General features: G+C 49.2%; 2 protein-coding genes across 5 annotated transcripts in view; both read right to left on the reverse strand.

The window, feature by feature from the left end:
• The window catches only part of desi2 (desumoylating isopeptidase 2), an 84,286-nt gene extending 67,788 nt beyond the window's left edge, over nt 1-16,498 (reverse strand). The window contains exon 1 of the mRNA XM_038815576.1: nt 16,172-16,498. Within this exon, the coding sequence (XP_038671504.1) occupies nt 16,172-16,210 (39 nt within the window). The 5' untranslated portion in view covers nt 16,211-16,498. The remainder of the gene's footprint in view (nt 1-16,171) is intronic.
• Nucleotides 16,499-18,808: 2,310 nt separating this feature from the next.
• Nucleotides 18,809-23,668, reverse strand: part of LOC119978128 (synaptojanin-2-binding protein-like) — a 34,149-nt gene continuing 29,289 nt past the window's right edge. For all 4 annotated transcript variants that reach the window (XM_038819559.1, XM_038819550.1, XM_038819569.1 and 1 more), the window contains one exon: nt 18,809-18,985. In XM_038819559.1, coding sequence (XP_038675487.1) covers nt 18,842-18,985 — 144 coding nt within the window. In that variant the 3' untranslated portion in view covers nt 18,809-18,841. The remainder of the gene's footprint in view (nt 18,986-23,668) is intronic.

Raw genomic sequence — 23,668 nt, forward strand, 5'->3', positions numbered from 1 at the left:
ACTTCAGCACCTAACAACTATTTATCGTTATTTTTAGAACTAGCATTAGCCTTTGCTTGCCATCAATTGTATCTCTCTCCTTGGCGACGATCCATGTTAAAGCAAACTATTCTCAACTTTGAGTTTATTTCGCCCAAGGATGAGCATCCGACCCATATACTTCTTACCATTTAAGGCCATTTTTCCATCTCCATAATATTATCCACTTCCGCCCACACTCAGCCCATCTGCTGTTGAAATTATCACCTATGTCTTTGATAATTTAGGCGGCACGGTAACAGTGGTTAGCACTGTTGCTTCACAGCGGCAGGGTCCCAGATTCGATTCCCGCTTGGGTCATTGTCTGCGTGGGTTTCTGAACATTCTCCCCATGTCTGCGTGGGTTTCCTCCGGGCACTCCGGTTTCCTCCCACTAGTCCCAAAAGACGTGCTGTTAGGTGAATTGGACATTCTGAATTCTCCCTGTTGACCCGAAAAGGCGCCAGAATGTGGCGACTAGGGAATTTCACAGCAACTTCATTGCAGTGTTAATGTAAGCCTACTTGTGACAATAATAAAAGATTATAAATTAGATTATTAGACTATTTTCTAGGTTCAATAATTGGCCTGTTCTTCTGGTCAGCCTTACACCCTCTACATTCTAAGCTTCAACTAATTCAAAATTCTGCTTTGATATCCTATTTTCACTGACCTACCTATACTGGTTTCCAATACCTCCAATTCAAAATTCTCCTTTTTGTGCTCAAATTCCTTCATGTCATCCTTCTGCTTACACTGTAACCTTTAGCTCAACAGCCCTGAACCATTCACCGCCATCCCCCCCCCCTCCCCCCCCCCAAGAACTTTGTTCCTCTGATTATAACAGGAGCCCTGTTATATCATGTAATATTCAAGTAGTTGGGATATTTGGCATTTTTAAAGTTTTGAAGGAAAATCTAAAGCAGACAGTTGTAACATAGAGACCACAGTCCAAGACAATGGGAAACACCACCCTTTCCAGACAAAATATGTTAGGTGGATTGGCCATGCTAAATTGCCCTTCGCGTGCAAAAAAGGTTTAGGTGGGGTTACTGGGTTACCGGGATAGGGTGGAGGTGTGGGCTTAAATAGGGTGCTCTTTCCACGGACCAGTGCAGACTCAATGGGCTGAATGGCCTCCTTCCACACTGTAAATACTATGATTAACTGATGTTGCCGATTCAGTCAGCCACCTTGGCCTAAGACTATGGAATTTCCTCCATAAAGTGCTCTGTCTCTCCATCTTAAAACCTATTTGAGTTCAGATCACCTGTCTAATATCTTGTTTGAATTGGAACCCATGTTTGTGATTAGGCTTGGTATGTCTCTATGTTTAACTCACAATATGAATGCAAGTTGTTATTGCATAAACAGTTTTAATTTATTCAGATTACTTTATAGACGTGCTACATGGTAGAAAGCGAGATTGAAACTGTAATTTAACCACAAGATTCAAATTACAGTCATAAGCAATTTAATCCTTGGATCATCTGAATGTTTGTAATATACTTTGGTATAAAACATACATTTGAAAAAAATACTGCGCGCTTAAGAGTTCATGATTGAAAAACAATTCTTATAAAACACATTTCAGTTTCCAAAGGCACATAAAGAGGAGGGAACAATTGGCACATAGAAGAGAAGTAGCCTAAGAAAGCATGAGTCAGTGTCTGAATTGCAGTGTTCAATTTCAAATAGCTGGAATATTTGGGATTTTTGAAGTTTTGATGGTAAATCTAATGCAGACAGTGTGATATAGAGACCCCAGTCTAAGACGATGGGAAATACCATCCGTTGCTACTCTCATTGTTTCCAAGCGGTCTTGTCCATTAATGATGGGCTACAGATTCAATGCAGGAAATAACATGTGGACAGATTTAGCACAGGGTTACACATACATATGGTTTCTATGGCAGCAGACTGCTATGACAAGCAATGTTGGTAATTTCTCAGACAGCCCAGGTTTTCCCATTACAAAGTCACCATGTTGATTAATTTTGTAGAAAAACACTCTTATTTCCTCTCCAGTAACATTTCTCAACATTACTCAATTTAATGACAATAACCACATATATTTCAATTCCTTCTTCTTTGACACAAAACATAAATTCCAACAATCTCTTTACCATTAGGATTCTCATAGTTCCAGTCAAATAATAGGATCTGGCACTGGTTACCAAATCGGAAAACACATCACGTTGAAAGCAAAATGTATAGTTAAGGTTTATGCATGCATGTTTTTGGATCTCATGTACACAGAATTCTGTTAGTAGATAAAATTTCAACCAGTGCGACACGTTGATTCAGAGTTCACAGTGGTGCCTCCACGGCCAGACATATGCATGTCTCAGCAACACGGTATATTTTAAATCCCGGTTAGCAGGTTCAGCTGAAATGAAGAGAGTCCAGATTATCATGGGAAAGGGGAGAAAATAGGAGAAGCATCATCTTAACAGCAAGCAATATGCTGTAGTACATTCCACCTTATCAGCTGAAGAGAGCTGTATGATAGGACTGAGCTCTTCTGGGGAAAATAATTGAAGGGAAAAAATTGGCAACTCAGCTTTTACCTTGTCCACAATTTCAAATCCTCTATAATAAGGGAAGGAAGGGTGATGTGGAAGCCCACAGAGGTAGAAAAACATTGCCAATTGAAAGTGAAGTTTAGAATGAGAGTTCTTCCCAACAACACTGTGGGTGTAGCTATACCATATGACTGTAATGAAAATGAAATGAAAATTGCTTATTGTCACAAGTAGGCTTCAAATTAAGTTACTGTGAAAAGCCCCTAGTCGCCACACTCCAGCACCTGTCCGGGGAGGCTGGTACGGGAATCGAACCGTGCTGCTGGCCTGCTTGGTCTGCTTTAAAAGCCAGCGATTTAGCTGAGTGAGCTAAACCAGCCCCTCATGAGCTACCACACATGTAAGAACTCAGGAGCATTTGTTTGTAACCATTAACAATTTGTGGGACCGGAGTCACATATAGGACAAATAATTCATTACTTTAGATCCAACATTACTGTCTGAGAACTCCCCCTCATACCACGACCAGCTACGTCTAACATACACAAAAACAAGTGCCTAGACTTGAACAATCATGTAGATATGAGGTAGCACAGTACGACAGAGCAACCCAAAGCTCTGTGGATATTATGAAGGTCAAAGGCTACTTATTTGAAAGGAAACATCACTGCATGGATAGAGAAATGACTTAAGAGCAGGAGGTAGCAAGGAGGGAGTAAATCACTATCATTTGGGAAAAATACCAAATTTGACAAATTCACTCATAATCAGGGAAGAATTACAAATCAGCAAAGGGATTCATTTTAATCACCATCAGATTCAGTCTCAACCAACTTTATTTTCAAAACACAACCAAAGCTAAATTGTAGCCAATCTCCCACTGCATGTTAATAATGGCGAATGACTTGTTATACCACACTGTCAATCTTGGAACAGAAGATTTTTTTCCAGTCTTACAAGATCATAAAAATACAAGCTCAGTATCTATATTAATACTTTTTTGCAAAACCTTCAGTACATCTCTGGTTTGTGCAATTTCTTTAGCTTGTCTATCCCAAATGTCCTCACACTTCATTGCTCCAATAATTTATATTGATGTAGCACTTTTAAAGCAATTAAAATATCCCAAGGAGCCTCACAGGATCACTGCAAAACAAAATATGGCACAGGATCATACACGGAGATGTTATCTGTCTATTAATGATACTGGGAGGTTTCTCTAAATCTTACCAGATATTATTCTCGATTCTTGAGCACATTGGAGTCTCGTAAGGCGAGCAATACAGAGGTACGGATGAATGAAATGTATTCTTATCCGGGTGGCCCGAGGCTTAATTCTCTATTGTAAATACATTTCTGGTAGCTCCATCTTTTGTTTAAGTGACAAAAAGCTTGGTCAGAGGGTAAGTTTTAAAAGAGAGTCTTAAAAGAGGAAAGCAAGAGAGAGGTACTGGGATGGAATTTCAGAACTTGGGGCCGAGGCAGCTGAAGGCATGGCCACCTGATTAAAACCAGGGATGCTGGGACTTCCGATGCCGCAATGTATGGGAAGACGTGCACAAGGTGGCTCCCGCGGGAGAAGAAATCTTTTTGCCCCTTTTCTTGGCACCATGGGTCGTTTACTCCTTGGAAACCTATGAAAGTGAACGGAGTAGAACTCTCTCTCTGCTGAGATGTCCATGGGAAAAAAAAGCAAGGATATTTTGAGCAGAAACTCGCCGAGTCGAAAGCCTCTCAAGACTCAACGGGAGTAAGATGGCGGAGTCGGCTTCTTCTTCTCTGTCCACTCCACAAAAGCAGAGGCTCTCACACTTGAATGAAAAGACTATTTTTGTCATGCCAGGAGATGCAGATTCTTATGTTAAAAGGCATAATTTGTGCGATGTGGAACTTTGTGGCTCTGTTGGCAGCCGTTTTGTACTGCTTGTATTTCTTGTTTTTGGCGAAGAAGTTCGAGAAACATCGACAAAATGTGTCAGTGGATCTTAAAAAGGTTAATTTAAGAGCCCTTGTCCCCCATTTGTGTAGTTCTGGAAAAAACGAATAAGGCAGCCGAAGTCCATGGAGTAACGGTTAAGAGCATAGAGACTTCATTATTGGATCACAGCGATCGGATTGCCGCATTGGAGGCTGATCTGATTTTGGGGTTGAAACCAATAAATCGTTCAGAACCAAACTGAATGGCCTGGAAAACAGGTTCAGGAGTCAAAACCTGGGGAGATCGAGGGCTATAAACCCACGGACTATTTATTGGACATGTTCCTTAAAATGGTGGGTGAGGGTGGATTTGCATGCCTGCCTGAATTAGACCGGGCCCATCACTCATTTCGACCAAAGCTTTGTTCTGAAGATCCATCCCGTGTGGTGAACGTAATACACAATTTTATAGAAAAAGAAAGGGTTCGTTCTTGGGCAAGGGAGCAACGCGATCTCAAGTGGCAAGGCCACTCCATTAGGCTGTATCAGGACACACGTGGAATTAGCAAAGAAAAGAGCCGCGTTTAACGGAGTAAAGGCCGGCTATAGAAGAGGGGAGTCAGGCTCGGGATAGTCGATCCAGCTTGCCTTAAGAATCAAGTTTGAATGAAAAGACTATTTTTTGGACATGCCAGGAGGTGCGGACTCTTTTGTTAAAAGACACAATTTGTGCAATGTGAACTTGGTCTGTGGTTCCGTTGACAGGCATTTTGTACGGCTTGTATTTTTCGTTTTTGGCTGGGTTGTGTTTTCAATACCTCTGATTAGATTGAGGATTCTCCAATACTTTTCTTTTTACACAAACACATTGTTCCCTTTTTTTTCAACATTGTTGTTTGGCGCAACATTTAGCCACTAGTGGGGAAGTGCAAGTTAAATGGGGCTTTATTTTTTTTTTTAATTCTTCTGTTGGGGACCTTGTGGCTAACGCGGGAGTTAATTAAAGGGAGTGGTTTTGGAGTTTTCGCTGCAGCTCATTATGATAGTTTTTAGAAAAAGAGCTAGATTTTTTTGTTTGGTGGGGTTTTGTTATATGTAGGTTTTAGGATTAAGATAAGTCTTCATTTGCCACGATTTTATTTGCTTTAGGGTATGGTTGCATTCAATGTTGATGGCGTCTTTGGGATGGGGAGGCTTGAATGGCCCATCTTAAGAGCTTAAACTCGGATGGAAACGCACTTGTGTATCAGGGATCAGGCCTGGTTTTACAAGGGGGAGGTTGGGCAGGTTTTCCATTCCAGTTGTAATGGTAGGGCCAGGGGTACAGCGATTTTCATTAATAAAATAGTTCAGTTTTCCTTCTCGAAGACTATAGGCGGCTCCCATTGGGCGATATATTATTGTTTGTGGTTCCCTGTCAAACACCCTGACATTCATGGTCAATGTTTATGTCCCCAACTGGGACGATACAAATTTTATTAACAAATTTTATCCCTGTTAGCCTCCCTCCCCGACTTCGACTCGCATCAGCTTATTTTACGTGGCGACCAGAACTGTGTTTTGGACCCGAGATTGGATCATTCCAAATCGAGATCTCTTTTCCATGCCACACACTTTATTGATTTGTTGCTCGAGCCTGGCCCCACCCAACGCCCACCCTGGAGATTAGATACTACATTGTTGGCGGATAAAAAAAATGTTGAGTGTTTGTTCACCTCCATATAAAGTCAACCAGGCCTGATCTCAGCTCCCAAGCTGTGGGAGGCTCTTAAGGCAGTCCTTAGGGGGAAAATGATCTCTTACAGAGCATATATGTTGAAGACAATGACGTTGGAGCAGCAGAGACTGGTAGATTCCATTCTAGAGGTAGATCACCAGTACTCGTTTAATCCTACTCCAGAGCTATTGGCAAATAGGAAAACATTACAGACCCAGTTCAAGCTACTGCCTCCGAGCAGGATGGTACGTCAGCTACAATGCTCCAGAGGCACTTTATGTGATTATGGGGAGAAGGCTGTCATCTCCTGGCTCACCAACGTAAACATGAAGCGACCTTCTGTGAGATCCCTCAGATACTTACTCTGTGCGGCAACCTCGTTTCTGCCCCTCCCCACATCAATGCAGCTTTTGAATTCTTTGACCTCAATCGTCATAGGTCGGAGACCCCTGCCGATCATTCAGCCACATCTGACTTCTGAACAGTCTATAATAATCTTTATTCTCACAAGTAGTCTTACATTAACACTGCAATGAAGCTACAGTGAAAAGCCCCGAGTCGCCACATTCTGGCGCCTGTCCGGGGACACAGAGGGAGAATTCAGAATGTCCATTCTCCCAAGAGGCACGTCTTTCAGGACTTGTGGGAGGCAACCGGAGCACCCGGAGGAAACCCACAGACACAGGGAGAACGTGAAGACTCCACACAGACAGGTGACCCAAGCCAGGAATCAAACCTGGGACCCTAGCGCTGTGAAGCAACAGTGCTAACCACTGTGCTACCATGCCGCCCAATCTGTCTACCCAGCTACCCTTCCTAGTTGTCGAGGCGGATAAGGGTAGTGAGTTGGACTCCCTGTTACGCCCCGACAGGATTTTGAAATGTATTCGCTGATGCAGTCTAGCAAGGACACCGGTCCGGATGGCTTTCTGATTGAATTTTCCAAGATGTTCTCAGAGCAGATTGTACCTTTATCATTGGACATGTTCAATGATTCCCTATCCTGGGGGTAACTGCCTCCAACCCTCACACAAGCCTCTATTTCCTGGCTCCTTAAGAGGGACAAAGATCCGACAGTGTGGTTTGAACAGTCCTATCTCTTTTTTGAATGCGGATATCAACTGCTAGCTAAGGTTCTGGCACTCCGGTTGGAGCCTTGCCTTCTAAATATAATTTTGGAGATTCAAATAGGCTTTGTGACGACGCCTTAGATGTCACCCGTTCTCCTTCCCCAGTACCCAAACAGGAGGTGATAGCATCTCTGGATGTGGAAAAGGCATTTGACAGACTGCAATGGGAGTATTTGAGATTCTCTGGAGAATTGGATTCGGTCATAAATATTTCTCGGATTCGCCTGTTATATAATACCCTTACGGCCAGTTCATATGAATGCTTTATGCTATTATTTTCCCTTGAATAGGGGCACTAGACAGGGCTGTGCACTTTCTCCACTCTTGTTCGCCCTGGCGATAGAGCTGCTCTCTATAGCGTTGAGGTCCTCTAGTGAATGGAGGGGTATTAGTTGAGTTGGGGTGGAGTATCGTGTCTCTCTATGCGGATGACCTACTTCTTTATATTACAGACCCAACTCCCTCCATCGAGGGCATTATGAAGTTGCTTCTCTAATACAAACTTTGGTTATCTGGGGGTCCAGGTGGCCCACAACTATGCCTCACTTCATAAGTTGAATCACACAAGCCTTTGCTGCACTCCCTCCATAGCAAGAACATCCTTCCTCATAAGGACACCAAAACTGCACACAATACTTCAGGTGTGAATCATAGAATTTCAGTGCGGAAGGAGGCCATAGGGCCCATTGAGTCTGTCCCAGCCCTTAGAAAGAGCACCCTACATAAGCCCACGCCTTCACCCGATCCCCGTAACCACAGCTAATCTTTTGGACACTGAGGGGCAATTTAGCATGGCCAATCCACCTAATCTGCACATTTTTGGACTGTGGGAGGAAACCGGAGCACCCGGAGGAAACACAAGCAGACACAGGGAGAACGTACAGACTCCGCACTGAATGTGACCCAAGCCGGGAATTGAACCTGGGATCCTGGCAACAATGTGAAGTAACAATGCTAACCACTGTACTACCGTGCTGCCCATTTCAGATCCTTGACTCCAAGGTCTCAAGGCCAACCACATTGTTATGGATCTGGAGTCACATGTAGACCAGACCATGTAAGGATGGCAGGTTTCTGTTCCGAAAGGACATTAGTGAACCAGATGGGGTTTTACACAAATCAATTATGCTTTCAATTCCCAACTTTATTAACTGAATTTAAATTCCACCAGCTGCCATGGTGGGAGTTGAATCCATATCCCCAGAGCATTACATGTGCCTCTGTATTACTAATCCAGTAACTACGCCACCATCTCCCCATGCACAGTCTTTTACCCACAACGATTAAAGATGGATCCTTCTTGTATTCAGCAAAACTCATAACAAGCTTTGAAAAAAATTCTCATGGAACAAATGAGTGATTCAAGCACCAAAATATTCATAAACATTTAAGGTAAACAAACTCTTGCTACTGCACAGCCATTACTCATTAACACAATGGTAATTTTGATTTGCAAAGTACATGCAAAATATATTCCATTAGATTTTGTAAAAGTGGTTTCAGTTTTAATTCGCAACTGATTTTACTATAATAATCATAATAATCTTTATTATTAACTTACATTAACACTGCAATGAAGTTCCTGTGAAAAGTCCCGAGTCGCCACATTGCGACGCTTGTTCGGGTACAGAGGGAGAATTCAGAATGTCCAAATTACCCAACAGCACGTCATTCGGGACTTGTGGGAGGAAACTGGAGCACCTGGAGGAAACCCACACAAACACGGGGAGAACGTGCAGACTCCGCACAGACAGTGAGCAAAGTGGGAACTGAACCTGCGACCCTGGCGCTGTGAAACAATAGTGCTAACCACTGTGCTGCCATGCAACCCAGTAACAAAATGATTAATATATGGTGCTACAGCACAGTGTGACCTGTACCAGAGGACAACCTCCGGATTGAGGCTGTGCCAGATTTAGGATCTAGCCGTATTTTGGGTTGGGTGTTCAAGCCAAACTCGGTCGGGTGGAGTCAAGGATCACTCAGAGCACGGGAATACAATGGTGAGTGAGACAGATAAATATTCAGGTGCTGCACTGCACCAATGCAGCACTGTACTGCACTATAATGTTGCTTTCCAATCCAAATACTTGCGGTGGTTACTAGATATCAACATCTTGGGGATTACTATTGACCAGAAGCTGAACTGGACTAGCCATATAAATAAATACTGTGGTGACAAGGGCAGGTCAGAGGCTCAGAGTCTTGTGGCAAGTAACTCATCTCCTGACTCGCCTTAGCCTGTCCACTACCTATGAGGCACAGGTCAGGAACGTGGTGAAATACTTCCACACTTGCCTGGATAAGTGCAACTCCAACAACACTCAAGAAGCTCGATACCATCCAGGACAAAACAGCCCGCCTGATTGGCACCCTTTCCACAAATATTCACTCCCTCCACCACCGACGCACAGTGTGTACCTTCTATAAGATGCACTGCAGGAACGCACCAAGGCTGCTTAGGCATAACATTACAAACCCACAACCACCACCATCTTGGAAGGACAAGGGTAGCTGATATATGGGAACCTTACCATCTGCGAGTCACTCACCAACCTGACTTAGAAATATATCCCCGTTCCTTCACTGTCACTGGGGAACCCTTCTGAATAGCGCAGTGGACCACCACATGAACTACAGCGGGTTCAAGAAGGCAGCTCACCACCACCTTCTCGAGGGCAATTAGGAATGGACAACAAATGCTGGCCTAGCACTGGTGGTTAGCATTGTCGCTTCTAGGGCAGCACAGTGGCCTGGTGGTTAGCACAACTGCCTCACGGCGCTGAGGTCCCAGGTTCGATCCCGGCTCTGGGTCACTGTCCGTGTGGAGTTTTCACGTTCTCCCCGTGTCTGCGTGGGTTTCGCCCCCACAACCCAAAAATGTGCAGAGTAGGTGGATTGGCCATGATAAATTGCCGTTAGTGTCCAAAGGTGTTGGGTGGGGTTGCTGGGTTACGGGTATTGGATGGAGGTGTCGGCTTAAGTGGGGTGCTCTTTCCAAGGGCTGTTGCAGATTCGATCGGCCGAATGGCCTCCTTCTGCACTGTAAATTCTATGTCCAGCCAGCGACGCCCACATCGCGTAAAAATGAATTTTCAAAAAATTCAATATTGGAAATTAATGCATGAAATTGGATAAGAAGCTACTTGAAATCGCACAGGTGCCCAACTAAGTACAGGTAATTCTGAAATCTCACTCTCTCACTCCCAATCTTTGCACGTTCTCCCTGTGTCTGCATGGCTTTCCTCCGGGTACTCCGGTTTCCTCCCACAGTCCAAAGATGTGCAGGTTCAGTGGATTGGCCATGATAAATTGCCCCTTAGTGTCGAAAAAGGTTAGGTGGGGTTACTGGGATAGGGTAGAGGTGTGAGCTTTAGTAGGGTGCTCTTTCCAAGGGTCGATACAGACTCGATGGGCCGAATGGCCTCCTTCTGCATTGTGAATTCTATGATACATTGATGTCTGTGGGAGCATGCTGTGCGTAAATTTAAAAAAAAAATTTAGAGTACCCAATTATTTTTTCCAATTAAGGGCAATTTAGCGTGGCCAATCCACCTACCCTGCACATCTTTTGGGTTGTGGGGGTGAAACCCACGCAGACATGGGGAGAATGTGCAAACTCTTCACGGACAGTGACCCGGAGCCGGGATTCGAACCCGGGTCCTCAGCGCCGGAGGCAGCAATGCTAACCACTGTGCCACCGTGCTGCCCTTGCTGTGCGTAAATTGACTGATGCATTTCCTGCATTACAAGAATGGCTACAGTTAACAAAATGTATTTAATTGGTTGGCTATAAAGAGCTTCTAGATCTTCAATAGTTATAAAAAGTGTGGTATAAACGCAATACTGTCTTTCTGGGTCTGGAAGAGAAAATATATTGTATGTGGGGTAACACAGCAAGTAAAGCCATTCCATCAGAGCTCGAAACACTGGCAATTACCTCAAACTACAAAGTTCACGCTGCTACCCAAATCATAATGAAAACTTTGTGTGAACACATTGTTCATCTTCTTCGATACTGCACCCAACCAGCAACTCACAAGAGAATTGTTAGAAGATAAACGAGGGGCAGGATTCTTCATCCCGCCAGCCCCATTTTTCGGCGGGGCGTGCCCCCACCGGTAGCGGGATTCTCCATTCCCGCAGCCGGCCAATTGGAGTTCCCAGTGTGGGCCACCCCAGGCCATCGGGAAACGCGCAGATGCGGGTGTGCTGCCGGCAGCGTGGAGGATCCTGCCGACGGAGAATCCCGTTGTGGGTGTTTAGAAACTGCTAAGACATGTCTCTGAACCCCTTCACTTTGGAATAATCCCATTAAACATATAAGGATGAAAAACATCTTGATGAATATTAACTTTTAAAAACTTGGTTAGCATTGCTGCCTCACGGCGCCGAGGTCCCAGGTTCGATTCCGGCTCTGGGTCACTGTCCGTGTGGAGTTTGCACATTCTCCCAGTGTTTGCGTGGGTTTCGCATCCACAACCCAAAGATGTGCAGTCTAGGTGGATTGGCCACGCTAAATTGCCCCTTAATTCGAAAAAATGAATTGGGTACTCTAAATTTTTTTTAAAACTTTTAAAACTTAAGCTAATCTTGGTGGTAGATTGGTTCCTCTGCTCCTCATGCATTTTTCAATTGCATTTACAATGTTGCTAAACGCAGGCAACCAGAGCAATCCTTTCCCAAAGCTTACTTGACAAAATGTGGAGGTGCCAGCGTTTGACTAGGGTGGGCACAGTAAGAAATCTTAAACACCAGGTTAAAGTCCAACAGGTTTGTTTCGAATCACTAGCTTCTGGAGCGCAACTCCTTCCTCAGGTTCACTAACCTGTGTGAGGGGAACCCCATGTTGCATCAATTGAACTGATTCCATTCAGGGGTTAGGTGGGAGTGGGACACTTTGTGAATCTTTTCCCTTGAGTTTTACATGCTAACAAGACAGATAATGTGATTTGGGCATCTTGCTAACCACCCCAAATTGGTCTTAAACAGAATGGTTTGCTTGGTCATGTCGGAGGGCAATCCAAGAGTCAACCACATTGCTGTGGGCCTGGTGTCACAAGTAGGCCAGGCTGGGTAAGGATAGAAGAATACCTTCCTGAAAGAATATTAGCGAACTGGTTGCCGTCACTGTTTTTAAAAAATCTTAAATCCAGTTCCAATAGCTCACACAGTGGATTTGAACCCAGCAGTCTGAGTCTCTGGATTGCCAGTCCAGTACCATACGACATTACCACTGTGCCACCATCTGTTGGGCCATTAAAGTTGACAACGTTGTGGAGTTCTACATACATTTGTAATCCCACAGGGTTAGTTTATTTGAGTCTCACTCAAAATTCACAAAGAGTAAACTGCAAACTTTGTAAATGCATCTGATTCAAGTTATTCAACAAGAACTAAAATTATCTTGACACAAAGTGGTCCGGCTGAATCTCATTTTTGGGAAGTTAAACAAACAGGTGCGCTGTCAGTAATAATTTCAAAGAAACACTTTAATTTGCAACAAAAAGTGCCAGTCAGCTTCAAGCAAGGTTTCTGTTTTGAAAGGTTCCACTTCAGCTGAATTTAGTGACTTTTATCACAGAAACCATTTCGTGAATCACCAAAATGCAACAAATATCTTTACTGTTTAAAAAGTTAATTTATTCTTTTTTTGAACCAAATCACCAAGCTATAATGTAAGCAATAAGATCAGCCAATTACTAAGACATTGGTTTAAGAAACAATAGGAATAACCCCAGATTTTTAAAAACATCACAAATGTGACAAAACTGAATTTGACTTATTTGCTTAAGGCAAATTAGATTCTTCTTGGTTCAAAAGTGCAATTATATACACGTATACGTGCGTGTGTGTGTGTGTGTGTGTGTGTGTGTGTGTGTGTATATAATTACATTTATACTAGGACTGAATGGATGAGTGGCGCAGTGGGTAGCACTGCTGCCTCACAGGGCTGAGGTCGCAGGTTCGATCCCAGCACTGGGTCACTGTCCATGTGGAGTTTGCACATTCTCTCTCTGTTTGCGTGGGTTTCGCGTGCCCCCCCCCCCCCCCCACCCACCCACCCACCCCACAACCCAAAGATGTGCAGGGTAGGTTGATTGGCCATGCTAAATTGCCCCTCAATTGGAAACAATGAATTTTTTTTTTTTTAAAGGTTTGAATGGATGAGAAGTGTGTTTGAGTGGGTTTTGACCCGGGGTTGGGGGGTGGGTTTTGAGCCGGGATTGGGGGTTGGGTTTGGAGCGTGGGTTTGGAGCCGGGGTTGGGGGGTGGGTTTGGACCCGGGGTTGGGGGGTGGGTTTGGACCCGGGGTTGGGGGGTGGGTTTGGACCCGGGGTTGGGGGGTGGGTTGGAGCCGGGGTTTGGACCCGGGGTTGGGGGGTGGGTTTGGACCCGGGGTTGGGGGGTGGGTTGGAGCCGGGGGTCTGGGTGGGTTGGAGCCGGGGTTGGGGGGGGGTGGAGCCGGGGTTGGGGGGGGGGTGGAGCCGGGGTTGGGGGGGGGGGGGTGGAGCCGGGGTTGGGGGGGGGTGGAGCCGGGGTTGGGGGGGGGGGTGGAGCCGGGGTTGGGGGGGGTGGAGCCGGGGTCGGGGGGGGGGGGGGTGGAGGCGGGGTCGGGGGGGGTGGAGGCGGGGTCGGGGGGGGGTGGAGGAGGGGTCGGGGGGGGGGGTGGAGGCGGGGTCGGGGGGGGCTGGAGCGGGGGGGGGTGGAGCGGGGGGGGGGGTGGAGCGGGGGGGGGGGGGGTGGAGCCAGGGGGGGGGTGGAGCCGGGTTGGGGGGGGGGTGGAGCCGGGTTGGGGGGGGGTTGAGCCGGGGTTGGGTTGAGCCGGGGTTGGGGGGGGGGGTTGAGACGGGGGGGTTGAGCCGGGGTTGGGGGGGGGGGGTTTGAGCCGGGGTTGGGGGGGGGGGGGTTGAGCCGGGGTTGGGGGGGGGGGGTTGAGCCGGGGTTGGGGGGGGGGGGTTGAGCCGGGGTGGGGGGGGGGTTGAGCCGGGGTTGGGGGGGGGGGGGGTTGAGCCGGGGTTGGGGGGGGGGTTGGGCCGGGGTTGGGGGGGGGGGGGGTTGAGCCGGGGTTGGGGGGGGGGGGGGGTTGAGCCGGGGTTGGGGGGGGGGGTGAGCCGGGGTTGGGGGGGGGGTTGAGCCGGGGTTGGGGGGGGGGGGGGTTGAGCCGGGGTTGGGGGGGGGGGGGGGGTTGAGCGGGGTTGGGGGGGGGGGTTGAGCCGGGGTTGGGGGGGGGTTTAGCCGGGGGTTGAGCCGGGGTTTGGGGGGGGGGGGGTTGAGCCGGGGTTGGGGGGGGGGGGTTGAGCCGGGGTTGGGGGGGGGGTTTAGCCGGGGGTTGAGCCGGGGTTGGGGGGGGGGTTTGGAGCGGGGTTGGGGGGGGGGTGGGGTGGGTTTGGAACCGGGGGTTGGGGGGGGGGGGGTGGGGGGGTTGGAACCGGGGTTGGGGGGGGGGGGGTGGGGTGGGTTTGGAACGGGGTTGGGGGGGGGGGGTGGGGTGGGTTTGGAACCGGGGTTGGGGGGGGGGTGGGGTGGGTTTGGAACCGGGGTTGGGGGGGGGGGGTGGGGTGGGTTTGGAACGGGGTTGGGGGGGGGGGGGGGGGTGGGGTGTTGGCGGGGTTGGGGGGGGGGGGGTGGGGTGGGTTTGGGGGGTTGGGGGGGGGGGGTGGGGTGGGTTTGGAACGGGGTTGGGGGGGGGGGGTGGGGTGGGTTGGAACGGGGTTGGGGGGGGGGGGTGGGGTGGGTTTGGAACGGGGTTGGGGGGGGGGGGGGGTGGGGTGGGTTTGGAACCGGGGTTGGGGGGGGGGGGGGGGTGGGGTGGGTTTGGAACCGGGGTGGGGGGGGGGGGGGTGGGGTGGGTTTGGAACCGGGGTTGGGGGGGGGGGGGTGGGGTGGGTTTGGAACCGGGGTTGGGGGGGGGGGGGGGGGGGGGGGGGTTTGGAACCGGGGTTTGGGGGGGGGGGGGGGGTGGGGTGGGTTTGGGGGTTGGGGGGGGGGGGGGTGGTGGGGTGGGGGGGTTGGGGGGGGGGGGGGTGGGGTGGGTTTGGGGGGTTGGGGGGGGGGGGGGGTGGGGGGGTTTGGGGGGTTGGGGGGGGGGGGGGGTGGGGTGGGTTTGGGGGGTTGGGGGGGGGGGGGGGGTGGGGTGGGTTTGGGGGTTGGGGGGGGGGGGGGGGGTGGGGTGGGTTTGGAACCGGGGTTGGGGGGGGGGGGGGTGGGGGGGTTTGGAACGGGGTTGGGGGGGGGGGGGGGGGGTGGGGTGGGGGGGTTGGGGGGGGGGGGGGGGGGGTGGGGTGGGTTTGGAACCGGGGTTGGGGGGGGGGGGGGGGTGGGGTGGGTTTGGAACCGGGGTTGGGGGGGGTTTGGAACCGGGGTTGGGGGGGGGGGGGGTGGGGTGGGTTTGGAACGGGGGTGGGGGGGGTGGGTTTGGAGCGGGGTTGGGGGTGGGGGGGTGGGTTTGGAGCCGGGGTTGGGGGTGGGGGGGTGGGTTTGGAGCCGGGGTTGGGGGTGGGGGGTGGGTTTGGAGCCGGGGTTGGGGGTGGGGGGGTGGGTTTGGAGCCGGGGTTGGGGGTGGGTGGGTGGGTTTGGAGCCGGGGTTGGGGGTGGGTGGGTTTGGAGCCGGGGTTGGGGGTGGGTGGGTTTGGAGCCGGGGTTGGGGGTGGGTGGGTTTGGAGCCGGGGTTGGGGTGGGTGGGTTTGGAGCCGGGGTTGAGACCTGCTTCACTTTTTTGGTCCTAAATTTCCTGAGTTTACATTGGCAGCAATAGAACCTTGAAGCAGGCTGAGCGGTAATTTATAGTTATTTACACACAGCCTCTGAGCTAATGTGAGTTACTATAAGTTGTATTGAGGGTTGAATTGCCGCTCACTCACCATGTCGTACACATTGAGGATCACCAGCTCGTTGGCCATTCTCAGGCGGTCGCTCCAGCCGGCCGGCCGGCGGATGGACAGGGAGCGCTAGCTGGGCTTCCCCTCCTCCTCCTCCCTCAGCCCCGACCCGGGGCGATCCTCACCGGCTTCCCCCTCCCCCCGGCGCCGCCCAGCCCAATCCTGGCACCCTCCGTCTCACCGGGCCAGACGCCGCCCCCAACGGCCGCTCCTCCAGCAAGGGCGGGCGCGCCAACTCGTCTCTCACGGCATCCACTCTGCCCCCGTCCCCATCGTCGGCGGACAAAAGGCGAAGCCGCACCTCAGTCCTCCCCACCGCCCTGGGGCGCTGCAGCCTCAGAAAGCGGAGCTGGTGGTGGACATTCAGTCCTCCCCACCGCCCTGGGGCGCTGCAGCCTCAGAAAGCGGAGCTGGTGGTGGACATTCAGTCCCTCCCCACCCGCCCGGGGGCGCTACAGCCTCAGAAAGCGGTGCTGGTGGTGGACATTCAGTCCTCCCCACCGCCCGGGGGCGCTACAGCCTCAGAAAGCGGTGCTGGTGGTGGACATTCAGTCCTCCCCACCGCCCGGGGACGTACAGCCTCAGAAAGCGGTGCTGGTGGTGGAAATCCAGTCCTCCTCACCGCCCGGGGGCGCTGCAGCCTCAGAAAGCGGTGCTGGTGGTGGACATTCAGTCCTCCCCACCGCCCGGGGGCGCTGCAGCCCTAGAAGGCGGCGGCGGTGGTGGAAATCCAGTCCTCCTCACCGCCCGGGGGCGCTGCAGCCCTAGAAGGCGGCGGTGGTGGTGGAAATCCAGTCCTCCTCACCGCCCGGGGGCGCTGCAGCCTCAGAAGGCGGCGGCGGTGGTGGAAATCCAGTCCTCCTCACCACCCGGGGGCGCCGGTGCAGAAGGACGTGGTGGAGGGAGCGGCTGCGACTCGCAGCGACACCCAGCGGCCGCCCCACGGAAGGTCATGTGCATGCTTCCTCAGTTAGGGAGAAGTAATGGAGGAGGATCAATAACCCCCCTCATTGCAGCTCGGATCCAGGGGTGACAATGGAGACATGCTCAGCTAACATTACAATTATCATTCATTTTCACAATAGCTTACATGGCCAAATAGAAATATTTCCACTGCAACCAAATGTCTATTGAAAGTTGAAGATGAATCAGGTATATATAATTGAAGTTATTTTTTTCTCCCTGCCTTCACTCTAGATGTACCAAAGAGGTGTCAGCCACAGCAAATGGAGACTTTCTTAAAGTAAACCATTAGGGGCAGCACAGCGCTCAGTGGATTAGCCCTGCTGCCTCACGGCGCCGAGGTCCCAGGTTCGATCCCGGCTCTGGGTCACTGTCCGTGTGGAGTTTGCACATTCTCCCTGTGTTTGTGTGGGTTTCGCCCTCACAACTGACAGAGTACCGTTCATCGTCCAGTACTTTCCTGGGCCGGAGAAACTACAACATCTTCTTCGCAGCCTTCAACACATCATCAATGAAGATGAACATCTTGCCAAGGTCATCCTCACACCCCCACTACTTGCCTTCAAACAACCGCGCAACCTCAAACAAGTCATTGTTTGCAGCAAATTACCCAGTCTTCAGAACAGCGACCACGACACCACACAACCCTGCCAGGGCAATCTCTGCAAGACATGCCAGATCATCGACATGGATACCACCATTACACGTGGTAACACCACCCACCAGGTACGCGGCACATACTCCTGCGACTCGACCAATGAGACCATGCTGACACTGCGACAAGAATGAACGGGCATCGTGCGACAATCACCAGGCAGGAATGTTCCCTTCCAGTCGGGGAACACTTCAGCAGTCAAGGGCATTCAGCCTCTGATCTCCGGGTAAGCGTTCTCCAAGGCGGTCTTCAGGACAGACGACAACGCAGAATTGCCGAGCAAAAACTTATAGCTAAGTTCCGCACGCATGAGTGCGGCCTCAACCGTGATCTTGGATTCATGTCGCATTACAGCCACCCCCCACCATCTGGCCCGGGCTTGCAAAATCCTACCAATTGTCCTGCCTTGAGACAATTCACACCTCTTTAATCTGGGATTACCCCATATCTCTGGATCTGTAATGATTTGATTACCCGCAAATGCTCGCATTCCAAGCATTGTCTGGCATCTCTGACTTTGTCTATATAAATGTTTCTGGAACATACCTCTCCATTCACCTGAGGAAGGAGCAGTGCTCCGAAAGCTCGTGTTTGAAACAAACCTGTTGGACTTTAACCTGGTGTTATCAGACTTCTTACTGTACTCACCCCAGTCCAACGCTGGCATCTCCACATCAAAGAAGTACAGGTTAGGTGGTGGATTGGCCATGGCCATGCTAAATTTTCCCTCTGTGCTCAAAGGTTAGGGGGAGTGACAGGGATGGGGTGCTGTTTTGGAGGGTCAGTGCGGACGTAATGGGCCAAATGGCCTCCTATGATTCTTCCTATTACAAATGTTGACCGATCTCGTTGTGCGTTTAGGTATTATCTCTGATGTTTCAGATTCCCAGAAGCTGCATTTTTAAACCATATTTCCATTTTGTGCCACCTTTCCTCATCACTTATAGTTTGAAATGGCTGTCATTTGTTGTAACAAAAGAATAAAGATACTGGCAATCATATAGGTTATTACATTGAAAAAGTGGGGTTTTATTTCATTTCTTTACAGCTGTCAGTTTCAATGCCCCCATCACGATGACTATAGTCATTAGAGAGGTTGCTAGAACGATCCATGGCAATCTACCGTTGTTAAATGTCCTTGAACTGTGCCGTTTTTTTTTAGGTTTCTTTACAGAGTGCTGCCATGAATAAAAGACAAAGTTAGAGGATCAGCAAACAAAACGTTGCTTTATTGTTATTACATAAACTAGAACTAAATAGTGGTCAAGAATTTCGAAGGGTTCGGCAGAAGTTATGTGGACTCAAAACAGTAACCCCATTTCTCTCTCCACAGATGTTGCCAAACCTGCTGAGTTTACCCAGAATTTTGTTTTTTATTTCATATATTCCAGCATCCACAGTATTTTGCTTTTAATTAGAACTGATTTGTGGCAAAAATGATTTGCTGTGGTTTCATAGCGTTTGGGAGTTAATTGTGCAATCGGTGTGGCAGTCAGTTGTACGACTGTTGGACAAGGGCAGGAATGTGCAGGATATACCAGATCAGCTGCCTGAATACTCACCGCAGGCAGGAAACAGAAGGCTGGCAGATGGGTCAGACAGTAAAAGTTGTCACCATTCATCCGGTCTCTTATGCCGCAGCCTTCCACCCATAGCACAAAATTCTGAGCGCATTGTTGATATTTATTCATAGTTCTTGGTTCATTTTCTGCCACTACCCATTTCTTTTATGGATCTGTGAAGCTTTTGGAGATGATTAATTGCTCGGACATCAGTAGGAAACGTTTTACGTGTCACTGTTTATTTCTGATTGCTGACACCCTACCATGGGCACCTGAAGAGGACTTTGGCTACTAGTTTAATATAGAATCAAAGAAGGCAAATAGTTATTTGGCAGTATGGAACTTGAATACTGCTGTAAAAAAAAAGTAGACATATCGAAGCTTTTCGTCTTGCCTTCATCAGGACACTTTGCCAATATAAGAGGAAAACAAAAATTTCTATTGTATGAGAAGATAGTGCTGATTGGTCAGCAGGGGCCTCTCACTGCTCGAGGCATTGCCATGGAGAATGCACCAGTTGATGGTGATTGGCAGTTAACTGACTAGGGCTGTTAGAAAATCAAGCAGGCATCTTGACCCTGATTGGTCAAGGCATTGCCCTGAGGAATAAGTCAGCAAATGGCTGTCACTTATTTTGCTTAGCTGAAACAGGCACAATGTGTGCACATGTTCTTTCTGTCTGCAAAGAACAGTGTCCTGTGTAATATATGTAGCTTCCAGTATACACAAATGCACCACACTGTGAGCCTGACTGACCAATTTAGGATTGGGAAGCGGATGAGGAGTGCATCAGGATGTCAGAGAGGGAATGGTCCTTCCCAGGAGAGGCAAGGGGAAGATATGTTTGGTTACATTATACAGGAGGTCGCGGGAATGACGGAGGATAATCTATTGATGCAGAGACTGGTGTGGTGGAAGGTGAGGACTAGGGAAACCCTTCTGCTGTTCTGGATGTAGGGGGCAGGATGAGAACAGAAATGCGTACAATGTGTTGGATACCATTGAGGACGTTGTCAACCATAGTGGAAAGAGTTTGGGTTAAGGAACGAGGAACAAGGAAGGCATGTCGGAATGTTGTAGAAGGTTAGATCATCAGAACAGATATGACAGGGAAGCTGGGAGAATGGATTGGAGTTCTTAAAGGAAGCAAGGTGTGAGGAACTGTAGCCAAAGTATCTGTGAGAATCAGTGGGCTAATAATGAATATTAGTTGATAAAGCTGATAGTTTTAAAAATAATATTCGTTATTCTGAAAGCACTGTTGCTTCTACAACACCTTGCTCCATTTCTCAATTATGCCCAACCCTTCATTTCTCTCCCATGGCACCTCTCATGCAAACACGGGAGGCGCAACACTTGCCCCTGGACCTCCTCTCACATTGTGCAAGGTTCCAGATACTACTTCTGGGTGAAACAGTGGTTTACATGCACTGCTCACAATGTGGTCTCCTCTACATTGGGGACATCCAATGCAAATCGGGTGTCCACTTTGCAGAACACCTCCTCTCAGTCTGCAAGTGCAACCCTGAGCTACCAGTGCCTTGCATTTTAATTCTCCATCTTTCTCCCAAGAAGACATCTCTGACCAAGGCCTGCGGCATTGTTCCAATGGAGCTCAAATAATGCACCTCAGAATTCAATTTGCCACTTCTGGACACTATACAGAGGGTTCATCAATTTCAGATCATAATCGCTGTAGCCACCCTGCCCTGTCCGACTGCCCCCCCCCCCCCCCCCCCCCCCCCCCCCACCACCACCACCAATGTTTTATTTTCTACGTCTTTGCTTTTGGACACAGCTGTTCATTATTCTGCCACTCACAACCATTCTGGGCATATATTTTGTTTCTTTACGACAACTGTTATTTGTAATATATATAAATTTTCTGGAGGAAAATGTAGATGGTCTGATTAGCAAGTTTGCAGATGACACAAAGATAGGTGGAGTTGCAGAGAGCGAAGGGGACTATCAGAATACAGCAGAATATATGTATACTGGAGAGCTGGGCCGAGAAATGGCAGATGGAGTTCAATTCAGACAAATGCGAGGTGATGCATTTTGGAAGATCTAATTCAGGTGTGAATTATACAGTAAATGGGAGAACCCTAAGGACCATGTATGTACAGAGGGATCTGGGTGTTCAGGTCCTTAGTTCCATGAAAGTGGCAATGGAGGTGGTTAAGGTGGTCAAGAAGGCATACGGCATGCTTGCCTTTATAGGCCGGAGCATTGAGTACAAGAGTTGGCAGGTCATGCTACAGTTGTATAAAACTTTAGTTAGGCCACATTTGGAATATTGCGTGCAGTTCTGGTTGCCACATTACCAGAAGGACGTGGATGCTTTGGAGAGAGTGGCAAGAAGGTTTACCAGGATGTTGCCTGGTCAGGAGGGTGTTAGCTATGAGGAAAGGTTGAATAAACTCAGATTGTTTTCGTTGGAAAGATGGAGGCTGAGGGGAGACCTGATTGAGGTCTACAAAATTGCATGGCGTATAGACAGGGTGGATAGTCAGAAGCTTTTTCCCCAAGGTGGAAGACTCAATTACAAGGGGCACAAGTTCAAGGTGAGAGGGGGAAGTTTAGGGGAGATGTGCGGGGGAACTTTTTCACGCAGAGGGTGGAGGGTGCCTGGAACACATTGCCAGTGGAGGTGGTGGAGGCAGGCACGATAACAACGTTTAAGATGTATCTTGATAGGCACATGAATGAGCGGGTAATGGAGGGATACAGATCATTTGGGCCATAAGCAGTAGGTCTAAATAAGGAATCTGGATTGGCGCAGGCTTGGTGGGCCAAAGGGCCTGTTCCTGTGCTGTGATGTTCTTTGTTCTTTAACCATTACTGCTCCTTTTGCTTTTTGTACCAATAATCTTTCTGCCAGTTAATCTCTCCCGTCATCCACCCCATCACAGACCTTCCCTTTTGTTATTTTTCCTTCTCCTCCACCCTCCCCCTTTCACAAGCTCAAATACAACTACATTTTAATCTCCCTTCAGTTCTGAAGCAAGGTCCTTGACCTGAGACGGTAACTGTTTATCTGTCTCCGCAGATGCTGTTCGACCAGCTGAGTGTTTCCAGCGTTCTCTGTGTTTATTTCCACTGTCCGTGGTATTTTGCTTTTGTTAATGTGAGGGGTTGACTGTGATGCCCAGTTGTTCCAGAGAGGCGGTGTCTAGGTTTAGATGTGAAGGGGGTGCAAGTTACCTGGAGTAGTAGCAAATTTTACACTCCACCTATTTCCTTTATCATTAAACTCAACGGTGAGAATGCTGATACACGATCACTGGCTTTGTGCTAATATTTCCCTTTGCCCACCCTTGAAGATTTACTGAGGCAATCAGCACCAATAGAACCTTATATAAGCAGAAACTAGTCTGTCAGGTTCTGAAGAAGACATCAGTTTGACTTGGCGTTAATTCTGTTCCTCTCTTCACAGATGTTGCCAGACCTGCTGAGTTTATGCAGTAATTTCTGTGGTGAGAATGCATTGCTGCTCCTCGATTTAACCTTCCTTCTTTATATTCCATGGGATTTCGCACCTCCTTTCAGATTAGTGCATGTTTTAAGAACAACCAGGAACAGCTTTCTCTGCAAACCTAACAAAGGGACGGGAGTAAACAATTCAATTTCCAAACCAGTGCCAGCAAATCATGTTATCGCGGCTAATCTGTACCTCAACCCCACATTCCTTGGTACTTCAACCTAACAAGAATCTGTCAACCAAGAGAAAATGCTGGAAAACCTCAGCAAGTCTGGCAGCATCTGTAGGGAGAGGAAAGAGCTAACGTTTTGGGTCCGGATGACCCTTTGTCAAAGCTCCTGGGCTGGATTCGCTGGTCGGCGACGACGAAATTGCGTTCGACGATCGGCCGGAGAATCACAGTTACCGACCAAATCGGGTCGGTGCTGCTTTCGTGATGCTCCGCACCCTCCAGTACACTGCGCCACGTATCAACGGCCTCAGAACATTGCCTGAGGCCCGCACCACCCGGATGCTCCGCCCCTGACCGGCCAAGTTCCCGACAACGTGGGGCTCTTACCCGTTGGGAACTCGGTGTGGCGGCTGCGGATTCAGTCCAGCGCCGCCACAGTCGGGGGAGGGCTGATCCGCGGGCAGGGGGGACTTTATTAGAGGCTGGGGGCACTGTAGGGGAGTGGTCCAGGGCACGTGAGACAGCCAAAGAGGGGGGGGGGGGCGCTATTTTTGTGGGCCGGGTCTACGAGCGCCCACCGCCATGTAGCACGCCGTGGCCACTGCAGGCCGCCCCCTTGCACATGCGCGGCCACGGACCCAGCAAT

This window comes from Scyliorhinus canicula, chromosome 1 (genome assembly GCF_902713615.1).
Source record: "Scyliorhinus canicula chromosome 1, sScyCan1.1, whole genome shotgun sequence".
Taxonomy (NCBI): domain Eukaryota; kingdom Metazoa; phylum Chordata; class Chondrichthyes; order Carcharhiniformes; family Scyliorhinidae; genus Scyliorhinus; species Scyliorhinus canicula.